This window comes from Macaca nemestrina, chromosome 4 (genome assembly GCF_043159975.1).
Source record: "Macaca nemestrina isolate mMacNem1 chromosome 4, mMacNem.hap1, whole genome shotgun sequence".
NCBI lineage: Eukaryota > Metazoa > Chordata > Mammalia > Primates > Cercopithecidae > Macaca > Macaca nemestrina.
Window position 1 is genome coordinate 189050059 of NC_092128.1, and position 13167 is coordinate 189063225.

The following is a 13167-nucleotide window of genomic DNA, read 5'->3' on the forward strand; positions in this document are numbered from 1 at the left end:
AGCTGAGATCCGGCCACTGCACTCCAGCCTGGGTGACAGAGCGAGACTCCGTCTCAAAAAAAAAAAAAACAAAAAAAAAGAAAGAAAATAACAACGAATAGAAACTGATGAAACCAAAAATAAAGTCTCTTTGAAAACAGAATCAAAGACTAAGATGGTTTTTTTCAAAAGATCAGTGTAAGATTCTCAGAAGGAAGAGGAGGACGTCAGCGTTGAGCTCAGAGCCATCCAAGAGGACACTGAGCAAGTTTGCACGAATCAGTATAAAGCCGAGTGGAAATGGGAAGACTCACCAGACTGATACAAAAATGGAAAATCTGCTCAGTCCTATAAACTATTAAAGAAATTACACCATACTCCAGCCTGAGTGACAGAGTTAGACCCCATCTCAAAAAAAAAAAAAAAAAGAAAAAAGGAAAGAAATTGAACTTCTAATTTAAAACCTTTCCTCAAAGAAAACTCCAGGCCCAACTGGCATTTCCGGTAATTTTCCCCAAACATTTAAGGCAGAAATATTATGAATACTACACAAATTCTTCTAAAGAGTATTTTAAAAAACACTTTCCAACTGCTTTCCTGAGTCCAGCATCATCTTAACAGGAAAACCTGACAAAAACATTATAAAGAAAAAAAAATTATAGACCACTGTCTCTTGTAACCAGAGTTGTTAAAATCCTAACAAAATATTCTTCAAATTGAATCTAGCGATATATAAAAAGGACAATGCATCACGACCAAGGTGAGTCTACACCAGGTTTAACAAAAGTAAAAAAAAGGAATCGTAACAGGATAAAAAAAGAACCTACAAAAACCACATACTCTATAACGTACCCTCTAACATAGCAATGCCACTCCTAGGTATGTGACCATGAGAAATGGGTACCCGGGTGCCCCCAAAAGATAAGTACAAGAGTGTTCACAGTAGACGCTTCATCATAACCCAGACTGAAATCTTCCTGGGTGCTGACAACAGGCAGCTGCACAGCGCGGCATCGGCGTTCAACCGAAGGCCCGAGGGACAGAGCGCTGCTGTGACCCGAGCCACCTGGCCAACCACACGCAGGAGAGCAGAAGGCAACACGAATTCCACACCTCAGGAGTCCACCCAGACAAGGTTCAAAGCGAGCAACAGGAGCCCACGACCTGGCAGGCATGTGGGCGCCCCCTCACGGGGCGAGCTGAGGGATCTGGTGGCGTCACTATGTCTAATGTTGGCACCAGCGCCTGTTCACTTCAGGAAGATCAACCTGTACACTTTTCTGAATACTGGCTACCCTCCAATAGGAAAGGTTACTTAAAAACCGCTACTGGGACACAGGTGGAGTTAGGTATGTAATGTCTTTTTAACATTATTAAAAGAGAGAGAGAAAATCCATTTGTGTGTTATAATTGTGCTATTCTGAGCCCCTAAGAGATATTTTCATGCTTCAGGGCATATGACTGGATTCTACAACATCCGAAGTCTCTTGCACGTTTCCATGAGTTTTGTTTCTGAGATGGGCCGCCAGGGCCCTGTGTTAGAGAATGATGCATCTGGGTTGTGGCCCCCGACCTGGCAGCCCCCACACTGAGTGGCAGAGCATCCTGGGCTGAGGCCCTCCTTACCTGATCTCTGCTGCCCTGTGGTCCGGGAAATGCTTGTGGAAATACTTAAGCGCCTGCATCACGGCGGAGGTGCACTCCACATACGTGTAGTCAATCATGATGTCCCCTGGGAACGGGAGGGAACAACCAAGGTGTTGAGTTTCACCCTGGCTGCCCAGGCCAAATCCCAGGCCTGGACCCTGCCTCCCTGACCAACCTCCAAAGCAAACACTGGCCGGCCCAGGACACACACCTGTGCTACGTGAGAGCGAAGATGAGGGGAACACAGCAGAAAGCTGTGACCCCACCCCAAAAAGCCACGTGTGATGGGACCAGAAAGGGGGGTATATGTGAGGTGCCCAGAGGTGGACCAGGGGTTAGATCCTCCCCCAAGACCAGTACAGTGGCAACCACGCACACACAGCAGCCTACCGCCCATGGCATGGGTCCCCTCAGTCCCCAACACCTCCCTGCAGGTGCTCTGGACACACAGCAGCCCCCCCAGAACACAGCCCTGTGGACTGAGCGGGAACCAGCCCAGGCTGTGGATCTCACCGGAACCCTCCACAGACCCCTATGTCTGACCTGATGCCCTCCTATCCACAACACAAGGATCCTGCCACCCCCCGGGATGGAGGAGCGCAGAACGGCCTGGGCTGAGGGAGGGTTCCAGACAGATCTGCTGGTGAACCTGGGCCTTGCAGCCTTGGGCAAGGGGGAAAAGCTGGTCCCCGGGTTTGTGCACCACAGCACTGGCCAACCCCAGGTTTGTGTGCCACGGCGCTGGCTGGCCTTGGGTTTGTGTGCCACAGCGCTGGCCAACCCTGGGTTTGTGTGCCACAGCGCTGGCCGACCACTCACCGAAGACCTCCGAGGGGTTCAGCAGCTCCAGCAAGTGCCCCCCACGCTTGGTCTCATAGGTGGCGAACCCTCCGTCGGGATTCCTCATGCTCAGCAGCTGAAATCACACAGCACCCGAGAACTCACCCACGTCCTGAGACACAGGCACCCAGGCCACAGCGGAACTCTCTAGAGGCAACACTAGGGCTGACAACCGATGGGGCAGGAGCAGAGGGTGGAGACCCGATTTCCACGTTAACCGAGCCCTTGGGTGCCCCAAGCAGTAGCTGCAACCTCAGCCATCAGGGCCTCCGTGCACACCCACCAGGGAATATGCCCCCACACGTGCCGTGACTTAGAAACCAAGTGTGTGCTGCCAGATTAGGGCAGGGTCTCCACTGGGAAACACACACAAAAGCCAGATGTGCTGAAAGGATGTGGCACCAGAACCAACAAATTCCTTCTTCAGACACCCAGCGGAAACCACCAGACAGAAAACTTGCGGGCCACACCGGCTCCTGCAAGCATCAGTGGTTGGGCTGGACACCAGCTCCACAGTGCAGGGCCCTGTGCACACAGCCCAGCAAGGCCCCTAGGGGTCCAGCCAGAGCTCACAGTTCTCCACATATAGACGCTGTCCAAGGACAAGCTCCTACGGCCCGGCCAGAGCGTGTGCTGGGCCGGAGCCCACGGGAGTGGAAGTAAGCACGCAGCTCTCTGCGGGACACGATGTATGGACAGGGCTGCTGGGACCACAGCCTCACCACAGCCACAGCATCGCAGAGCCGCTCTCGGGGGATGTGCTCGGTGACATAGGGACACTTCTCCTGCAGGAGCAGCACAGCCTTCAAGGCCTCAGCCGTGCAGTCAGCAACGATCCAGCCGCAGTCCAGCGTGCTGAAGGAGAAGCCACCCTGCAGAGCACAAGCCGTGACCCCAGGTTGGGGGTGTCCACACCCCAGTTCTCAGACCCACCCCACAGCCGCACGCATCCGTCCCCACCACAGAGCACCCGGTCAGGGCAGGGGCCCATCCACCAAAGGTGTGTGTATAGCCAGGGCCCCAAGCTGGGTACATCCAGACAGACCTCCAGCTTCCAGCATAGGGACCCTCAGGGGTGCAGCTCACACCCTCAACACCTTCAGATCTCATGACGGATAGGATGGGGCCCAGGTGACCCCCACCCCATCGTAAACAGGCAGCAGCAGCTGTGTCCATGCCTAACTTCACAGCCTGCACCTGTGGTCACAGCCCACCCGGGCCCTGAGGTCTGCTTCTTCCCTCTCCTTCCCCGGACGCCCTGACTACACTTCGGCTGTCCTTCCGAAGCCTACGTGTGCCGTGACCACCTGAACCGCTCTGAGGCACAGCCACGTGTGCAAGCCAACTGTGCCCCATGTGCCAGGCAGCTCAGCAACATGAGGCATGGGCCCCCACGCCAGGCGTCTACCACAGCAGGACACCCAGAGACGCCAAAGGAAGAGCCCCCTTCAGACGGAAGGACCCACCCTGCGGAGGGCGGCCTCCCCTTGGGGACGGGGCAGGGATGGGGCTGGCTTCCGCATACCTTGCGCATCTGGCGGTAGTACTTCTGGTAGTCGGGAGGGTTATCTGGGACCTGGGCAGCACCGAGGGTAAATGTGGAAGCAGAGAACATGTCACCACGGGACATCCCCATCTGGGACATCACTGAGACAGACTGGGCAGGACCGGAGAGGCAGGACGTGCCCGGGAGCTTACTCTGCCGGCCATAGCCATCATGGTGCTGCGAGGCACCCGAGGGCCCGCACCTGTTCAGCTCACCACCCACGGCTGCTGAGAAACGTGACTGGCCATCGAGGGCTGAAACCAGCCCAGACGGGAGGCACCTGACTCCCCTGTGATCTCCCCACTGGCCAGAAGGCAGGGAGGGGGCCCAGGTCTCTGCGGGTGTGCTCTGTGCCAGGGGCCCCCGCTGCCTCCTGAACAACCCCAGCTCCATGGACCTCAGCTCCTGGGCTGCCTCTCACCTCAGTGAGAAGGAAAGAGGCCTGGAGTGCAGTAGGGTTCAGTCAGCCTCCCCAAGTCCCCATCACCCAGAGCAAGTCCTCGGCAGGAGGCAGGAGGCAGGAGCAGGAGCAGGCTGCCATAGGGGCAGGCACAACAGGACCATGCCCCTCCTCTGCTTGAGCCCAAGATGGGTGCCAGCCTCGGCCACACGGAGGCCAGGAAGACCCAGAAGCCCTGCAGAAGAACGTCCTGGTGAGAGGTGAAGGGTGGGAGATGGCGCTGGGGGGCAGTGGTTCCAGGCAGAGGGACACTGGCTGAGGCATGGGAGACATGGGAGGTTGGGGTGCATGTATGGGATGACTGTGGCTGCAGACTGGCGTGCAGACATGTGTGAGAGATACTGAGGTCAAACTAGGGGCTCGGGCAGGGTCTGTGGGCAGCTGATCTGGCAGGATGGACCGGGGCTTTCGCTGCAGTCTCAGGAGGAAAAGTCCACAGGCTGGCATCACCTCCGTGGGCAGAGGTGCTTCAGAGACATGGAGGTGCCGTGTAGGCTGTGCAGCTCAGGGTACACAGCCCCTGCCCGTGCCTGGCCCCTGCACACAGTGGCTCCAACATGAGCAGGATGCAGAAACTGCCAGCACCTCCAGCACCCTGAAGGCCTCCAAGAGCTGCCCCAGGTGAGGCCAGCCCGAGGAGGACTGGTGGGTAGAGCAGGGGCTAGGGAGGGGAGGGGAGGGGAGGGTGGGGGTGACCTGAAAAACCAGTGCAGGAAATAGGGCAGGGTGGAGGTGAGGTGGGCACTTCTGCCTGCAGGAGCTCCCGGCCCTGATCCCCCTCTTCAGCCCCCTCAGAGCCCCAGGCACTGGCCTCACCTGCGAGAGTCGCAGGAACTCGTGTGCTTTCTGCAGGCAGGACGAAAACTCGGGCCTGTGGTGCCCACCTGCCTGGAAGAAACAGTAGGACAGAGAGGCTGAGCTGCCCCTGCACGGCCAGCACGGCTGGACTGGTTTCCCGATGGTCCTGGCCACATCCCGCCCTCACTGGGAACCAGAATCAAACTGACGGACATCTCTAGACAGTGCCAGGGTTTCTTGTTGCACTTACCTTTAAAGACAAAAAAGCCAAAGTCCATGAGATATGACTGAAGATGGAAGGGCGCAGAAGAGACCATTTATGGATGCCAGCACCCACCTGCCTGGCCAGCATCTACGCCAGGGGGTCTCCAGCACCCTGCGTGGCCCAGCCCTCAGGACTCTCCAGAAACACTTTCGGAATCCCACTGACCTCACTCCCACCAGCGTAAAAATCCACTCTTGTTTTTCTCCAGTACTGGCTGGAGAATGCCCATAACAAGCACAAGCAGTTCCAGTTCTCTTTTTTTTTTTTTTTTTTTTTTTTTTGAGACAGAGTCTCACTCTGTCACCCAGGCTGGAGTGCAGTGGTACAATCTTGGCTCACTGCAACCTCCACCTCCCAGGTTCAAGCAATTCTCTCCCTCAGCCTCCCAACTAGCTGGGATTATAGGTGCCCACCATCACGCTCGGCTAATTTTTGTGTATTTTTAGTAGAGACGGGGTTTCACCATCTTGGCCAGGCTGGTCTTGAACTCCTGACCTTGTGATCCACCCACCTCGGCCTCCCAAAAGTGCTGGGATCACAGGCGTGAGCCACCGTGCCTGGCCAGAGCAGTTCCAGTTCTAAGAAGAGCCTGGAGTCCCACTCCTGCCTGCACTCTCAGAAACAGCCTTCACCAGGCTCCCCTTCTCACACGGCCTCCAGCCCCTGCCCTCCCAAGGCCCCCGACCCAGCCCAACACCCAGGGCTGCTGGCCAAGGCCGCCCCCTCCACAGCATGACCATCTGAAGCCAGAGGCCAGAGCCCAGGTCACTGGAAATACCAAGGAGTGGCAACCGTGTGGTCAGCAGTGCTGCCCTCAGGTGAACGTGTGGGCTCACGTGCACAGGAAGGTCAGCTGAGGCTGAGAAAAGGGGAGCCACGAACCTCAAGCAGAGCTTGGATGGCGAAGGCGGTGTCCCAGATCTGTGAGCCGTTGGTGCCCTACACACAAAGGACGGTGTTACAGCAGCGGGTGCAGCCCCTCCCACTCCCAGCCACTGCCTCCAGGATCCAATGGGCACCTGAGGGCCAGGTGTGGGGGCTCCCACCCAGCCAACACTCAGCCTCAGGCTCTGAGCCCTGGGCACCCCTCATGGCTGACAAGGGCCTCAGAGAAGGCTGAGCCCTGCAGGCAGACACAGGTTGGGGAGCCTCGTGGAGCGCCCCCCTTCCTTCATGGGCCACCAGGAAGGACAGCGTCCCTCTGAGGACACTTCTAGGACTGGACGATCCGTCAGAGGCTCCAGTACCCACACACAGAGCATCCAGCTGCTCTCACCCAGTGACAGCAGCGCACCTCAGTCATGGTGACGCTTGGAAATGACCCCCATTTCTTTTTTTTTTTTTTTTTTTTTTGAGACGGAGTCTCACGCTGTTGCCCAGGCTGGAGTGCAGTGGCGCGATCTCGGCTCACTGCAAGCTCCGCCTCCCGGGTTCCCGCCATTCTCCTGCCTCAGCCTCCTGAGTAGCTGGGACTACAGGCGCCCGCCACCGCGCCCGGCTAATTTTTTGTATTTTTAGTAGAGACGGGGTTTCACTGTGGTCTCGATCTCCTGACCTTGTGATCCGCCCGCCTCGGCCTCCCAAAGTGCTGGGATTACAGGCTTGAGCCACCGCGCCCGGCCTTTCTTTTTTTTTTTGAGATGAAGTCTCACTCTATCGCCCCAGTTGGAGAGCAGTGGTGCGATCTCAGCTCACTGCAACCTCCGCCTCCTGGGTTCACGCCATTCTCCTGCCTCAGCCTCCGGAGTAGCTGGGACCACAGGTGCCCGCCAGCACGCCTGGCTAATTTTTTTTGTATTTTTTAGTAGAGTTGGGGTTTCACCACGTTGGCCAGGATGGTCTCAATCTCCTGATCTCGTGATCTGCCCTCCTCGGCCTCCCAAAGTATAGGGATTACAGGCGTGAGCCACCGCGCCCGGCTAATGAGTACACCTGGAGGTGATGGGAATTCTGCACAGGGCTGGGAAGGCCCCACCTCATATCTCACCCCGAGCTGGGCTCACAGGTACACACTCTGGTCTCAGTTCAAAAGGCCGGTGACCAAACCCTAGTGAGACAGAGCTGGGCACTGACCAAGACAGACATAGGGACTGGGCAGAGGGTGGTGTGTGGCAGAGGCATCCAGATACCACGCACTGGAGGGACTAGGCAGGGACCACCAGAAAAGCATTCTCGCCAAAGAAACACAATGGGATCAAGCCTCAGGGCCTGGCCAGTTTACAAAAACTCAGGGAACAGCAGGAGCAACCAGTCAGATCTGGAATGTGAAGCCCTTCAGGGACAAATCTTCCAGGAGGAGAAAAGAGACCACAGAGACTGCTGGACTAACAGGAGCTCAAAGACCAACAACCAAAGGCCTGTGTGAATGGCCTGAATCCTGATTCACACACACCAGCCATAACGTGAGGACTACACTTAGGAACCGTCATGAAGTTTGTTGGGTGTGACAACCTCAGAGCAATTTTGTAAAAACACAGACGCCCTCATCAGCTTGAGGTGCACTGAGGAGTCGGAGATGTGGGACAGGGAGGGTCAGGGAGGAGGGTCACAGAGGGACAGGGAGGACAAGGGAGGGTGGGTCAGGGAGGGCCGGACAGGGAGGGTCAGGGAGGAGGGTCACAGAGGGACAGGGAGGACCAGGGAGGGAGGGTCAGGGAGGGCCGGACAGGGAGGGCTGGACAGGGAGGGTGGGACACGGAGGACCAGGGAGGGAGGGTCAGGGAGGGCCGGACAGGGAGGGTCAGGGAGAAGGGTCAGGGAGGGACAGGGAGGATCAGGGAGGAGGGTCAGGGAGGGCGGGACAGGGAGGACCAGGGAGGGAGGGTGAGGGAGGGTCAGGGAGGGCTGGACAGGGAGGGCTGGACAGGGATGGAGGGACAGGGAGGGTTGGATAGGGAGGGCCAGGGAGGCCACGGCCTGCTCTAGGGCTTGTTACTCACCTCTACCTTGCATGTGTTTTGAAAACCTTTTCACAAAACACAGACAGTGTCCAGGGAGCCTCTGGAGAGCTCAAGGCCAGCTGGGTAAAAGCTCGTGGCTGGGGGCACCTGGCACCAAGGGTAGCCCTGGGGTGGGCAGTGCTGGGCCCATGTGTGTCTATCCCAAATGTGACACCCAGGACACCTCTGGAGACACCATATTCCCACACTGAATCAGTGTGAGGGACAGAAGACAGGCCCCGCAGGGTGTAACCCTCCTTAGACCACAAGGCACAGGGCAACACTTCCTGGGTTTCTGACACACCCACTGTGTCAATGCACAAAGGGGCGCAGGCTCAGCCCAATCGGACAGGACTGGGGTCTATAGGGCCCCCAGAGCCAGGACAGGACCAACGTCAGCCAGGATCTCACACCGGCCTCCCCACTCTCTTGTGCTTGGTGCCCCTCATGACTGGGTTCCAGCCCACTCAGGCCAAGTCCTCGGGGAGCTCCCAGGCCTGGCCACAGGCCAACACGGTCCTCCAGGCTCCTGTCCTGTCCACTCAGGACCTGAAGAAGGAGCCTCTTAAATTAAGAGTGCACGGAGGAGAAGCCCCCACGAAGCAGAGCCACCTCCTGCCACAGTAACAAGATGAGAGCTTCTGCAGCTCTGGGTCTGTCGTTACACAGTTGAGCCCACTCAGACCATCAGGGCAAAAAGCAGACAGGAGAGCTGCAGACATTCGAGAACTGTGCGCACCCACAGGGACACGGCCAGAGACCTCAACTGACGCAGCCTCTGGTCACGCGCTGCCGGGACCTGGTCCAGGAGGAGTTATTTCTGAACCCCAAAGGAAAAATAATAGAGGGTAGAAATGATTGCAAAGGAAGCAGGCAGCCGCAGTCCTGCAGCCCTTACCTGCATTTTCATGCCGTCAAGGCCCATCCTGTGAGGACAAAAAAAGCCCAAGTCAGGTGCAGGGAGAAAGCTGGAAGCCCAGCTGGCTACCCAGACCCTGCACCCAGGAGGGTCCCAGAGAGGGGGTCTGTCCCCTCCCCCGAGGCCTGGCACTGGCCTGGATACCACCCCAGCTGGGCTGCTGGGCTGCTGGGCATGAGGGCCACACTCTATGGAAGACAGGACACACTCACCCAGGAGGGGCACACCCAAGGCAAGGGGCAGTGGGAGGCTCCCTGACCCCAGGCTGCGCCATCCCTGCCGCCCTCGTGCAGTGCCGAGGGACCAGAGGAAGAGGCCTGCACACGGAGGCTTCCCACTGTGGGACGGCTCTGTGCCCTCCATGACAGCGGCCCCACCTCCAGGGCACAGTCCGTGGCTGACAAGCTCCCCTTGTCCACAGGCCTCCCTGACACCAACCTGAAGCTGCCCTGCTACCTACCACCCCCTTCCTCACTCTACCTTCTGGGACCACCCCACGCTTCCACTGGGTGGCAAATCTTCCAATTCAAAGACAACCCTCAGTGGCTTCCACAAGCCCTGACACTGCTGGTGCCCGGTGGTATTCCCTGGCAGCATTCCCAGATGGCACCATGGGGGCCCCCTCACTGGGACGCAGCCGGGGCTCAGACCCAGCCTTCGTGAGAGTCCTCACCAGCACATCCCAGCCACACTCACCAGAGATAGTCCGGGATTCTGGAGACGTGCTCCTGGAAGGCAGTGGAGGCGGGCCCGTCCACATACCAGCGTACAAGCATGTTGATGGTTTTCGAGATCTGCAGGCGACACAGCCCTGTCAGGGCTCTGCTCCAGACCCACAGCAGCCCCCAGGGACAAGGTCCCGTCCAGACCCACAGCAGCCCCCAGGGACAAGGTCCCGTCCAGAACCACAGCAGACCCCAGGGATAAGGTCCTGTACAGCTCACTCAGGGCCAGGACAGGGGCCTTCTGCTCTAACAGGCGTTTCCTGAGTGACGATGGGCAACAACTGTGTCCCCAGGACCTGACTCAGACAAAGGCAGTGTCGGCCGAGTCCACAGCCTGGCTTAGCGTGTGAGGACTGACCGGCACTCCATCAGGGAGCAGCAAAGGGTTCCAGGAGAAGCCAGAGGGGCGTGGGCTACCAGGTGCCTTAGAGACAACACAGGGGACAGAGGACGGGGCCTGAGGGGCCCAAGAAGAGATGCGAAGACAGGACTGTAGCAGTAGGGACCGATTGCCCCCCTTCTTCCTCAGAACAGAACGTTCCAGAGGCCCCCAACTTTTTACTTATGGATCTCACAAGTCAAGATCCAATTGTAAGCGTGTTTCTATGCATTTAGTACAGATGTCCTCTACGTGGGATTAAACCAAAACCCACAAAGAACCACACCACTGCTGAGCAGCAAACGAGGGACCCGCTACAGGGTCCGTCAGAACTGGTGATTCACTGAGGTGGCAAGAGGCCCCAAAAACCCGAGATGCAGTGTCAGGGTGGGACTCAGTGGCCAGTGCCACCTGGGTATGTCTAGAGAATGCCCAGGCCGACCCACTACGCCGCAGCAGCTACGGCACAGCCCAGGAGCTGCTGACTCTGTCAGGAGGCGGCCCTGCACCAGTAGCCCGGGGACTGCACCTCCAAGGTCACTGAACTGGCCCACACCTGGCCCCCTGCAGGCCCCACAGAGGCTAGCGCTCCAAGTCCCTAGCTAGGCAGGAAGAATCAGGAGTGGAACCCAAGGACCCTGCTACCCCCACCCACCCTGGGCATGTCTAAACCGGATGGGAGAATGGCGAATGATGAACTATTTGGGGAGAGGAATTCGGAGGGAACCAAGTGAGGAAAAAGCACCCCTCCCACCTAGCCAGCAGGATCTCAGGAAGGGGCCTCCAGTAGAGTGTCCAGGCACACTGAGGACAAGAGCTGGTGGGGGATGGAAGGAAAAGTCGAGTGTGGTGGGGCGGCTTCACTGAGCTGGGCATGCAGGGGACCAGGACAGAGGCCCTCAAACATTTGTGAGATCGGAGGGCCACCTCCCAAATGGAGGTGCTCCAGGAGACCCCACTCCCAGCTCACAGCCCGGCCTCCAGGACTTGACTCTCAGACCTTAACCCTCAGGGGCTGCAGTCAGCAGCCAGGCAGGGGCACTGACCGGGCCAATGCTGATGCTCTTGGTGAATCGGTCGTCAGCCACAATGTGTTCATACAGCTTCTGCACGGCCCGCTGCCGCAGGTGGGCACTGTGGTGGCGCTCATACAGGTTGAGGAGTGCTGCAGGGGATGCGGGTCAGCGGATGCCAGACACCATGACACTGGCCTCGGCCTGGAGCCCCGTGCACTGCAGCACCCGGACTTGCCCCTCCCCAGGGTTCCCCCACAACCCACCCCCAGGCCTGGTCTCCGAGCTCCTCCTTCCCTGCCCAGGAGGGGCTGCCGCACACCCTCCTACCACACACCCTTGCACAGGGTGGGCTCCTGAGAGTGGAAGACCAGCTGGCTCTCGGTGGGGAGGGGCAGGGCGATGAGATCCCACCCCGGGGCCTGGCACAGAGCGGGTGGCCCAGTGCCACTGGCAGGGGATGAGTACGTGAATGAATGGGCAACACCCTGACCCCCGGCTGCCCTGCCAGCCCATCAGGAGGTGCTCACCATACACCACGTGGAGCAGCCAACTGTGGGGCGTGTACAGCTCGTCGGGGGCCACGTTGTTCCTCTGTGCCAGCCAGTCGATGCTGGCGAAGTCCTCCACATAGAGCTCCTGGTGGGGGCAGTGTCTGAGCCTTGGGGCCTGGGGGCACCCGGCAGGCCTGGCTCAAACCAGGAGGGGTGGCCTCCCACCACATGCCCTCAGGGCCCCGGGCTAGTCCCTTCCTGGGTGGGGGTCCCTCCAGCAACTGACCCCAAGGGCACATGAAGGCCCCCTGTGTGAAGACTGCTCCGAGGAGCTCCCCAGCTCCGTGAGCCCCAGGTCTGCCCAGAAGCTCATTTCCTCCCTCTGCCCCTCCTCCTTCCCCAAGGCAGGCCTGATAAACATCCTGCACCTCAAACCCCGCCTCAGGCCTGCTTCCAGAGCACACAGTGCGCATCTGCCTCCTGCATCCCTTGAGTCCTGGAAGTACCCCCAGGAACCCTGGGCTACAGCTGCTGCCTGTCCCACAGCACAAGTCCCCTCTGGGCAGAGCTTGCTCACTATTTATTACAGAATGGAGGAAGGTGGAGGCTCTGCTCTGATCACAGGGCTCTCGGCTCCACAGGGCCGCCAGGTGAGTGGACAGGTGTGGTTGGATTCCAGAAGCCCCAGGCCCTGTGGGTCCCAGCCCCAGAGGCCCTCACTTTGTTCCCTGATGAGGTCCTACCTGGCGGAGGCTCTGGACCAGCGGGTCCTCCGTGGCACTCAGCCGAATGGCATAGCAGTAGCTCATGGGCAGGTACACCTGCCGGCAGTGGCACCAGAGTGTGGAGGGGTGTGCCGGTGCCCAGTCAGGAAACAGCCTGGGGCAATGGCAGGAGTCAGTGGGAGACCCCAAGACTCAAACCTGCCCCCTCCGCCAGCATCCATACCTTGGGCCCTTCCAAGCATGAACACTGGTGGATGGCTATTCCCCACCACGTCAGTGCATCTGCGGGCATTTCCCAACCGTGCTCCTGAGGGGGACAGTTGAACTGCAGGTGCACCCTCCGAGGAGCTGCACCTCCTAGTTTGGTCAGCATTTTGCATACTAAAGCCAGGTGATGGAGCTCCTAAAGGCTTAGGATTGTCTGTGGGTTTCTTAGCT

General features: G+C 58.6%; 1 protein-coding gene across 2 annotated transcripts in view; it reads right to left on the reverse strand.

Annotated features, from left to right (window-relative positions):
- LOC105472480 (lanosterol synthase) overlaps positions 1-13167 on the reverse strand; it is a 34196-nt gene that overhangs the window by 10489 nt on the left and 10540 nt on the right. For both annotated transcript variants that reach the window (XM_011725746.3, XM_071095869.1), the window contains exons 7-17: positions 12748-12883; positions 12041-12149; positions 11544-11662; positions 10090-10187; positions 9373-9400; positions 6418-6474; positions 5289-5360; positions 3992-4042; positions 3189-3338; positions 2446-2542; positions 1606-1711 (exon numbers count right to left, since the gene is read on the reverse strand). In XM_011725746.3, coding sequence (XP_011724048.1) covers positions 1606-1711; positions 2446-2542; positions 3189-3338; positions 3992-4042; positions 5289-5360; positions 6418-6474; positions 9373-9400; positions 10090-10187; positions 11544-11662; positions 12041-12149; positions 12748-12883 — 1023 coding nt within the window. The remainder of the gene's footprint in view (positions 1-1605; positions 1712-2445; positions 2543-3188; positions 3339-3991; positions 4043-5288; positions 5361-6417; positions 6475-9372; positions 9401-10089; positions 10188-11543; positions 11663-12040; positions 12150-12747; positions 12884-13167) is intronic.